This window comes from Andrena cerasifolii, chromosome 10 (assembly GCF_050908995.1).
Source record: "Andrena cerasifolii isolate SP2316 chromosome 10, iyAndCera1_principal, whole genome shotgun sequence".
In the NCBI taxonomy this organism is placed as follows: domain Eukaryota; kingdom Metazoa; phylum Arthropoda; class Insecta; order Hymenoptera; family Andrenidae; genus Andrena; species Andrena cerasifolii.
Window position 1 is genome coordinate 1,984,860 of NC_135127.1, and position 9,882 is coordinate 1,994,741.

Sequence of the window (9,882 nt, forward strand, 5' to 3'; positions counted from 1 at the left end):
ATTTCATAGTAGCCGTGGGGTTTTAGTGGGTAAAAATCCCACACTACCCTGGCGCCCGCGGGAGTTTCTCTTCTGGAGGCGTCAGGTGCTTTTTGAAGATGTCTCCACATTAAAATAAAAACTATATTTTTTTTATAATTTTTTTTTATAATTTTTTTTTAACTTAGGGAAATCTTCAAAAGGCACCCCGACTCCTTCAGAGGTGAATCCCCCCGGGGGGGGGGGCAGGGTAGTGTGGGATTTTTACCCATTAAACCCCACGACCACTATGAAATGTTTAATAATTTGCATGTAAATATCTCTATTATTAATGCTCCCCTTGTTAGTAAACTAATCCGTCTAGCTTCTCAAAAAAAAACTTAACCGTGTTAAATAGATAATAAAGTCGGGAATCCACTGGGAAGCTATGCTATGCTATGTTTTAGTTCAGCTTTTGGTGGAAACGTTTCCATAAAAATGTACTGAAGCTATTTTTTTTAAAACGCAGCATGGCATAGCATAGCATAGCATAGCATAGCATAGCATAGCATAGCATAGCTTAGCTTCTAGGTGGATTCCCGGCTTAAGGTATATATTATTTCTGTTTGTTTTTTTTAAACATTTAGAATTTACTACTAAAGTGTATTTCCGCACAATCAAATCTCTCAATGCAAATTGTATTTCTACCATACTTATTATGACTTCCTAATACAATGATTGAAGTGAACTTATTTATGACCTTTTCCTAAACATATATTCAACCAACGTTTTTGTAAAATATAGGTACACCGGAAGTACATATTGTGATATTTATAATGTGTGGTACTGATCATCTAAAATTTTAAACCATATAAAAAGTGATATTCAATTTTTTTAAAAAATCGCGTGTTCTATGGAGACATAATTAACATGCCTACACCTTATCTTACGTATTTAATTGGAATTCCATATGAAGACTGTTTAATCTTTGCGCTTGTTATCACGATGCATTTATGATGCCTATATTTCTTTTCACTGCGCAGACTGACTACTCTTTGAAAGAACAAAGAACATTCTGCGTCGCATTTTAGCTGAAATCAGCAAGCTCAAATTATTATTAATTTAATTATTGTAATTAATGTAAATTTGACGAAGTGCTTACTACACTAATAAATATACATAAATATATACATACGTTTGTTTAAAAAAATTTAATTCTTGCAAGCGTTAAAAATTTAATAAATTTTTTTTTAAAATATTATTTTACAGATAATTTAATATAAATAAAATTAATGCTAGTCAGTGTCAACGTGTAATTTTATTCATATGTGTAGATGATTATGAAAGTGGTTTAAGCAAAAAATCGAAACAAGAAAGTTTATTACTTATTTCTATTACATTGATCTAAACAAGCAATAAATTCAGCTTTTTCTATTTCTGACTTAGACCACTTTCATAATCACCGGCACATCTGTTCCCATGAGAATGAACTGAGCTAATAAAATTCACGTTTATTTCGCGCGCGGTTCTACTTCGATAGATCGAAATCGTTCGAATGCACTCGAGGTGTTGCAGTCTAAGCAGTCGCCAGTTCTCTGCCATCAGCGAAGGGTTGGTAAGGTATTTATTCGTCATAACAATTGATGCACATACGTTCTCCCCCTTAATTCGAAATATTACCAACGAAGTGTCCGAATTCTCAGAACACTGTGATTCAACAAATCGACGGATAAATCGTGACCAAACACACCGAAGAGAACAAAGCTCGTATACGAAGATGTGTGGCGGCTTTACGTGCTCCAAAAACGCATTGACGGCGCTAAACATCCTTTACATTGTAAGCACAACTCCCAGAAAGAGAATTGCCTGCACCATTCTGTGTTCAAGCCTTTAATCGTGTCTTACTTTCGAGAACCTTGCATTATTGACTTTTTTTCAGAAACCCTGTATTATATACAAGATAATTAACATACTCCTTTAGTTTCCTCCCTAAGTTTCATTTTCTTCTTTTCGACACTGAAACTTACAGTAGAAGAAATTTTTATTTCGTATTATTGTAAGCAGTTGTCATAAATTATGTCTTTAATATTTCATAGCATATATGTGTCTAAGAGGAAGTTTTTAATCACGTATAATATAAATACAAGTAATAGGGTAAAGGTACCAGTAGTTGACCATGTATCAGTGGTTCGCAACTTTTCGGAAAAACGTGAAAAATAAGGTTTTCAGAAGTGGCAAACTGTGGGTATTACGAGCCGCGGTGCGCTGTTGAAAACAGATAGTTGCACTTCTAAAAACCTTATTTCTCACGTTTTTCTGAAAACTTGTCAACTACTGGTACCTTTACCCTACTTATCAAATTATACTTTCGAGCGAAAGGAAATTATATTAAGGTATGTTTTAACGTTTTAGGTTGTTGCATTTATCCTAATCGGTGTCGCTGTTTATGGAAGAGCTTCCGCATTAGTTACGAACCTTCCCATAATTGGAGGGATTTTAGCATGCGGCGTAATCCTGATTCTGATTTCAATACTAGGTCTCATCGGTGCTGTTAAGCATCATCAAGTTTTATTATTCTTTGTATCCTTTTAATGGTCTATTATACTAAAGTGACCAGATATTTTCTGTTCCAATGCGGGACAAGCAAGCAAAAAAAAAAAGGGTTAACAGATCCGTGAGGAGATCTTGATCGTAGTTTATTAAAGCATTTACAATATATTTAAAAATACATAGGGGAGACCATGATGTAAGGATATAAGGTGTGCTCGCTGAGCGGCTCATTTTCATCTGTCACTGCGCATTCCCAATTTCCGCCATAGTAAAATATGTATGTATATGAATGCATATGCAAGTGGTACGGATATCGAAATGTTGATAAATTCATTCTATCCTATTGATTGACAATCCAACATGAAGGATCTTGGGAAGAGCACGTTATTGGCTAATTTGAAAAAGGTGCGCAAGAGCACACCTTATATCCTTACATCACGGGGGAGACCGGGGCAGATCGTAACAAAAAAAGTTTCCACAGTTTTTTCTCGAAAGTATTTTCCTCAATCAGGAAATAATTTGCGTGATTCACTACTTACATATGTGGTGAACTAATTGCGTGAAAGTACGTGACAAAATCTTGGACACTTAGGCATCTAGCTTCGTCTTAAACAAATCTGAACCTTTGTTACAATGTGGCCCAGTCCGGGGTAGAAAGTAACAGCATGTGGGGTAAATTGTAACGCATCTGTTTCATTTATTTGAACACAAACATAAACACGCATAAACATTTCTAACATATAAAAACGAAAAGAGATATTATTAAATGTTTTATATACATGAGTTGCACAATTATTGCTTATTCACTATCTGAATTACAATTGTGGCAGATATAAGGAATATTTCTGACAGTGCAGCTTTCGTGTGACCGCATTTTACATTGATTGCACATAATTCAACGTTCGTTAGGTTTACTGTTGCTATATGCTTTAGTGCAAACCAAGCAGAAATATTTATCTTCTGAAGGATTATGTACAACTCTGTTTAATGCCTCTTCCATGTCTTCCTTGGAAATAGAACCCCTTTCTGTTTTTTTTTCTTGTATGTTCTCATCCTAAAAGTAACTAATATTTCAGTAAATATCATGTTTGCCACCATTTAGAGTGGGATAAGTTGTAACATGTTACATTTTGCCCGAAGCAGTTTGTTACAATTTACCCCGAGGTCGAATTTTTGCATTTTATCTCAGCAAACGAGAAACTACACATCAAATTACTGAAATGCGTACACGTTATGATAAACCAATGACTGCTTTGTTTGCGACGAAGAAGCAAAAATTCAAACGGTTTCTAATGACGGTTAATTGAAATAAAAGTGCTAGGACAAAATTTACTTACATGCTCTACGTACTAAAATTCTAGGCTTTAACCACGAAATGGATAAATAACGCTCATTTGTTTTACTCAAACTGACTGTGCTAATATCGTCAAGCAGCTCTCGCATGCTGTGGGTCGTCAAATTTGTCGTTCAGAAGATTTTACTTATGTTACAATTTACCCCGTGTTACAATCTGCCCCGGTCTCCCCTACTTGTGATTATAATGTGATACATTGAAACGAAATTAAAAATATTTATTTTTTCACAACAGAAAAATTAGAGAAAACAGTAACTTTATGCCACTGTGAAATAGAAAATGTTTCATGTCCGATCCGGGACACTTTGCGGGACGTCTGGTCACTTTAATTGTACTAATATTAATACTTTCTATTATAGTGGAGCCGACACAAACATTACTGAACATCATTTACTTAGGCAAAACTAAAGTAGATATATGAAAATTCCTGTACAATCTTCTTTTTATAGTTTCTTTGTAAATGTTTAGCGTTTATCAAGAAGACTATAAAGAAGGGTACTGTACGTTAGTGTGGTCCTTACTAGGGATGGGATCAAGTTCAATATGTACTCATGAACCCGAGTCAATTCAAATACAAAAATTTCACTTCATGGGATTCGAATACTACTCATAAGAGCTGGCGTTTCATTCTATATACATACTTCAAAAGTACTTGGGTTATAGAAGCCGGTTTCGACCTCAGAAAAAGTACCGGAAGAGTTCGAGAATGTACTGGAAATTTCCAAAATCAGCGATTCTCGACCTTATTCTGCAATCTTTAAACGTTTATAGTTCAGAGCAACGTTAACCGATTTTCATGAAATTTTAGACACGTATACAACTTACTTCAATCTACAAACGGGTTTCTTGAATTTTCATTACAGGCTCACAAAAAAAAAGTTGAAAAAACGACCTTTACTATTTTTTTTTGCTACTCTGACCAATTGCATTTTTTTCAAAACGATGAAACATGTCACTTAGCAAACTAATCCTTCTAGCTTCTCAAAAAAACTCAAGTCGTTTGGACCAATTTTAAAAATGTTATGAAATTTTAAAGAGTGCACGATTAAGGCTGTGAGCCACTGTAGTCGCAGTTGCCAAACTTGTAGTTCCTACATGAGAAATATAAAGTCCTTGAGCGACCGTTATATATCAAAATATACAAATAACAAAGACAAAGATATTTTTTTTTATTGAAAATAAGATTTTAAGAGAGTCAGACAAAAGTTTCAAGTTGATAAATAAGGACCAACCTACTGTACATGACCTATAAATACAGCATTTCTCAGTCATAAAGTAAAAGTATTTAAGTCATGCTTTATAAATAGAAAACAGATCTGTTTGTAAGTTAGTGAATTTGTTTCAATAACAGATATTTGATAAATACTTATTGTTAGTCTCGTAAATGATACAGACATCTAAACTTTCTACCAATAGTTTACTATACAGGACGAATTTCAGATATAATCCTTAATAATGCTTGTATAGTACATGCTTATTTTGTTCCTGTTGTTCCTGATTCAATTCAGTATCGCTTGCGCTTGTCTTGCGGTTAACACCAAGCAACAGGAACAGTTAGCAGAGCAGGTAACATTAATATATTGAAAATAATATACTTGGCTCAATCTAGTGCGTACCATCTGTAACACGTATTGTACTAAATGTAAAAGGTGCACTACCCAAAAATTTCCAAAGAAATTATCGTAATGTGTCATAGCTTCGAAACTTTATAAAAGTGCAAGTCAGAGTAGTACAATTGAAGCATATGCTATTATTACTTTATCAGTGTTACATCTTTCGCATTTCTTTAGCAAATTAATATTTAATGGATGTCTTAACAATACGCACTAATGAAAACAACGAAACAAATTAGGGAGATAAGATACATATTGTGGTAAATAGAACAGAAATTGACTACTCTGGCAGGTTCCTACTTGAAACACTTACAAGTAGGGTCTGTCGGTTTTAAAAAACCGGTTTATATTTATAAATTTGTAAAATTCGAAAACCGATTTTTAAATTTAAAAAACCAGGTTTATATACTAGAATTAATATACAGAAATGAATTAATTATTTAATTAAAAACGTTAACATTTTTACTTGAAATCGTCTCGGACACAAGCATATTGTAGTAGGTAATAGTTTACTGTAAAACTAATCTTCATGGGTTCATATTTTCTGACGAAAAATACAGAAATGGAATAAAGATTTATAATTTGGTACCACTGTAAAAGATTTATATTTTGTGCGGATTTTAGTTATTTTAGTTTTTTTTTCTTTTGGTTTTGTATGCAGTCTATTTTATTGTGTTATATTTTTGTAGATCCATAAATATTAAATGAATTCAAAACTAGTACGGATTTGTACGGATTTTAGTTAATCGAATTCTTTTTATTCATTTAGTTTTGTATAGATAGAGTATGTTGTATTTTGTTATATTTTTGTAATTCCATAAATATTAAGGAAACTGTACATTTTCAAAATAAGTACAAATATTTATTTACCATTTTAATTATATATTTTTTGTGAAAATTCGAAAACCGGTTTAACCAGTTTTTTGGGAATAATAGAATTCGAAAACCGGTTTTTTCAAAAATCGGTTTTTATATAAACCCTACTTACAAGGGAAGATCCCGAACCCGGAAATTCAAAAAAATCTGAAACTTTGTGAATATGTAGAGGATTTCCTCCTAATCATAACGCAACTTTTTCTTGCTGCCCAAATTCACTCTAAGGGGGTGAAATTAACCCCTGAAAATTCGGCTATTTTCCGATTTTATTTTGCAACTCGCAATCTGTAAGAGATAGAAAAAGTCTCAGAATTTTTTGAATTTCCGGGTTCGGGATCTTTCCTTGTTAGAACAACACTTGAACATGTTTCTATGGTTCCCTTCAGCCGTATTTTTCGTTCTATATAAAATCCGGGTTGCTCATATGGGAAATAAGAAATTATCAACATGACTTTCTTATAAAATTTCGAGTTCTATGCCTTAGATCAGGGGTGTCGAACTAGCGGCTCGCGAGCCGCAGTGGCTCCCTCTCCTGTTCGCCTGCTCCGTAGAGCCGTAGGAGAACGGCCCCCTCCACACCTACTTCGCTCTGATGAATTTCTCCTCCGGGTGCCGCACTCTCTCCCTGCCGGGTCTCGTGAAACGCCTGGAGAAAAATAAGTGGGGGAACCGGCTGACCGGGGGCCCGACTCGTGCGGCTCTCTGAGTGGGGAAGTTCGACACTCCTGCCTTAGATGTTTAGTGCATTATTGTACACGCGCGGAACTTGAATCAACTCAACAATTCAAACGTTGCGCTCGCTTCCCTTGAATCACAAAATATAGCTGTCGTTATTTCTAGGGTTGGAGACCCATTACGGACGAATTAAAAGCACAAGTTCAGACTACTTTCAATTGCTGTGGATTTAATAATACTGTGAACAATATCTTAGACGTCGAAAAACCACTGTCTTGTAAGAATGTAAACGTAAGTATATTTAGAGGGAGTCATATGTATGTAAATAGTAGACGCAAAAGTTCTCATAATCCCCTCTTACTCTTCTAGAAAATTTGTTGCCAATATTCTACAGCCGCAGATTGTAAATGTCCGTCGTGTATGCAACAATTACAGTCCACAATTGATTATGCATTTAAATTGTGTGGCAGCATAGGATTATTTTTCAGTTTTACAGAGGTAAACCATTTTATATGACATCGATTTTTAAATATACATATATACAACCATTTTAAAAAAGCATTGTGAACATTTGATACGCTGCTTAAAAAAAGATGTACACTGTACTTGTGGAATGTTTCACTTTGTTGCAATGAACGATGTTATTTAGCTGATGTTGTGTACTCGTTGCAGTTCATTGGTGTTTGGTTGACGGTGCGATACAGGAACCAGAAAGATCCACGAGCTAATCCTAGTGCTTTTCTCTAGTCTAACACCATCGCTATGTCCTCTGTCACCTCATACGATCCTCCTAATAGATGGTGGGTGGTTTCATGTTGCAGTCTTTTATTCTACACATTGTCATACCGATATTTAGAAGAACAACTTTGTATCGTTCACACATTTTACGCACGACATGTCATGTAACATTTAAAGGGCTTAATATGCTACGTTAGTTTCAGTAATGACTTAATATAAATCGTATTTACCTACATGTTTTCAGGTGATTGCAGCTTTCGTGGCAAGACGTTACAGAAACCAATTAAATCCACATGAAAAAGCTTATGTTCTTTCTTGACATAATTATTTTTAGTGAAATGGTTCATATAGTTTTATTTTTTGTTGACAGTATATCTAGATTTCAATAGTACATGGATGAGTGGCCCAATTTTAACTGCTTTGATATCACGTTTACAAGTAATTGATCGTTTGAGAAGCAAAGTACTGATTTTCTTTTCCATGGTAGATCACTGTGCGCGTAATACGATTCTCAAGGAACTGTTTGTCTTTTACTGCAGCTGATAACGATCAGCGAAGAAGAGTAACATGATTTGGAAATGAGCAGTCATAGATCTTAGCACAGATTAGAAAAATAACAGCTGAAATGTGTGCTCTAGTCATCCATTTAGAACTATTGTACTAAGCCTCAATGCGCCTTGTAGTGTAATATTTAGATACATTTGTGCGAGCGCGTTTGTACAAAACCTTTCTCTTTATTTATAAGGAACAGTTTGTGAATATGATCCACTGTTTACAGTCGTTAGTAAACTTATTTCCTATTCAAAAGTATATTTTTTGAAAGATACACACAAACTGCTCTTTGTAAGCTTTATAATTTTTTTTCTGTAATTATGTAACTTTTTTCTAATTTAGAAAGCCCTCTGTAATTTGACTTTTTAATAACATATTTACAGTATGCGAAAATATTTTTGAAAAATACTCAGTAGTTCATTATATGTATAGTCTAATTTTTGAATTTCAAAACTGAGCTGCATTTTATTGATTTTTGATCTGAACAAATTTTCATCACGTTCTACCAATTTATGAATAAAAATTTCATTATGAGTTACAAAAGTATTGGTATTTCGCTAATGAATCAAACATATTAATCGTATAATGAGAACATAACTATGACACGATTCTTAAGACATTACACGTATAAAAACCTTTCGTCTTGATACATTATCATAATACTGCCATATATATTATAATAATGGTAATTATCGTACCATAATCACTTTATTACTAATTTTTAAATTTAGGATCTGCTTCCCGTAATTTTTACATTTGCTTTCTGAATCATAAGAATTTATTCGTTTTTGATAATTGTGTGTTCAGTTTTACGCAACATGTATTTACGAAAATATTACAACTACTGTTTTAAATCATTCCATAGCATCCTATAAATTCCAATAAAAGAGCCATTGTAATAATTATACTTCCAAAGGTTCATTAAAGTTAATTGTTCTTTAGGTTTAAAATTTATGTAATTTCACGATCGATTTAAACTTTACATCAACAAATTATAATTATAAATCACGCTTGGAACATGTATTGCATACCTATTAGAAAATAAGCGTCTTAAAGAAATGTGCAGGTTTAAGTGCATACTAATAATATCTCATATTGATGTTACAATATTTATTTTAGCATAAATACATATGTATATGTTTTCGACTCGACCAGAGATACTAAGCTATGATTTTCAATTTATATTATAACTGTTGTTTAAGTACAGGGGTTGAAAACAGTTATGATATCGGTTTCGGTTCTCAAAACAGTCGTAAGAACCGAAATAATCTTGAAACCGTTACGAGTGAAAAAAGTTCTGGCCTACCTATATCGATTTTGGTTCTGGTTCTACGATATTATATCGGTTCCATAACGGTTATATGTCGGTATATAGTAAACTCTCGGAACCGATACATACATTATAAAACCGATATATAAGTGTATGGAACCGAAATCGATATAGTCAGAAATTTCGGTTCCTTATAACAGTTAAGGGCCCCATACACGTTGAGATGTATATCGATACATGCATCTGAGATTTGTGTCAAGTATCAAACAGCCAGATACACGCTGAGACAGAATCAT

General features: G+C 33.7%; 1 protein-coding gene across 3 annotated transcripts; it reads left to right on the forward strand.

Annotated features, from left to right (window-relative positions):
- The first annotated feature begins 1,427 nt into the window (after positions 1-1,427).
- Tsp97e (Tetraspanin 97E) lies at positions 1,428-9,472 on the forward strand. 3 transcript variants are annotated; one of them, XM_076821705.1, is made up of 8 exons: positions 1,428-1,578; positions 1,662-1,795; positions 2,371-2,538; positions 5,330-5,428; positions 7,192-7,317; positions 7,396-7,524; positions 7,699-7,826; positions 8,009-9,472. In XM_076821705.1, the coding sequence occupies exons 2-7, from the start codon at positions 1,736-1,738 to the stop codon at positions 7,771-7,773; spliced, it is 657 nt and encodes a 218-aa protein (XP_076677820.1). In that variant the 5' UTR covers positions 1,428-1,578; positions 1,662-1,735; the 3' UTR covers positions 7,774-7,826; positions 8,009-9,472. The 3 variants fall into 3 exon arrangements, with proteins under 3 accessions (XP_076677820.1, XP_076677821.1, XP_076677822.1); XM_076821706.1 differs by having other exon boundaries at positions 1,432-1,573; XM_076821707.1 differs by lacking the exons at positions 1,428-1,578; positions 7,699-7,826 and having other exon boundaries at positions 1,585-1,795.
- Positions 9,473-9,882: the final 410 nt, after the last annotated feature.

Excerpts from the sequence above, each read along its gene's own strand:
- Tsp97e (XM_076821705.1), top strand. The coding sequence starts at position 1,736 with ATGTGTGGCGGCTTTACGTGCTCCAAAAACGCATTGACGGCGCTAAAC. Across the intron at positions 1,796-2,370 it reads CGCTAAACATCCTTTACATT|GTTGTTGCATTTATCCTAAT; the intron begins GTAAGCACAACT and ends TTAACGTTTTAG. Across the intron at positions 7,318-7,395 it reads TGTCTTGTAAGAATGTAAAC|AAAATTTGTTGCCAATATTC; the intron begins GTAAGTATATTT and ends TTACTCTTCTAG.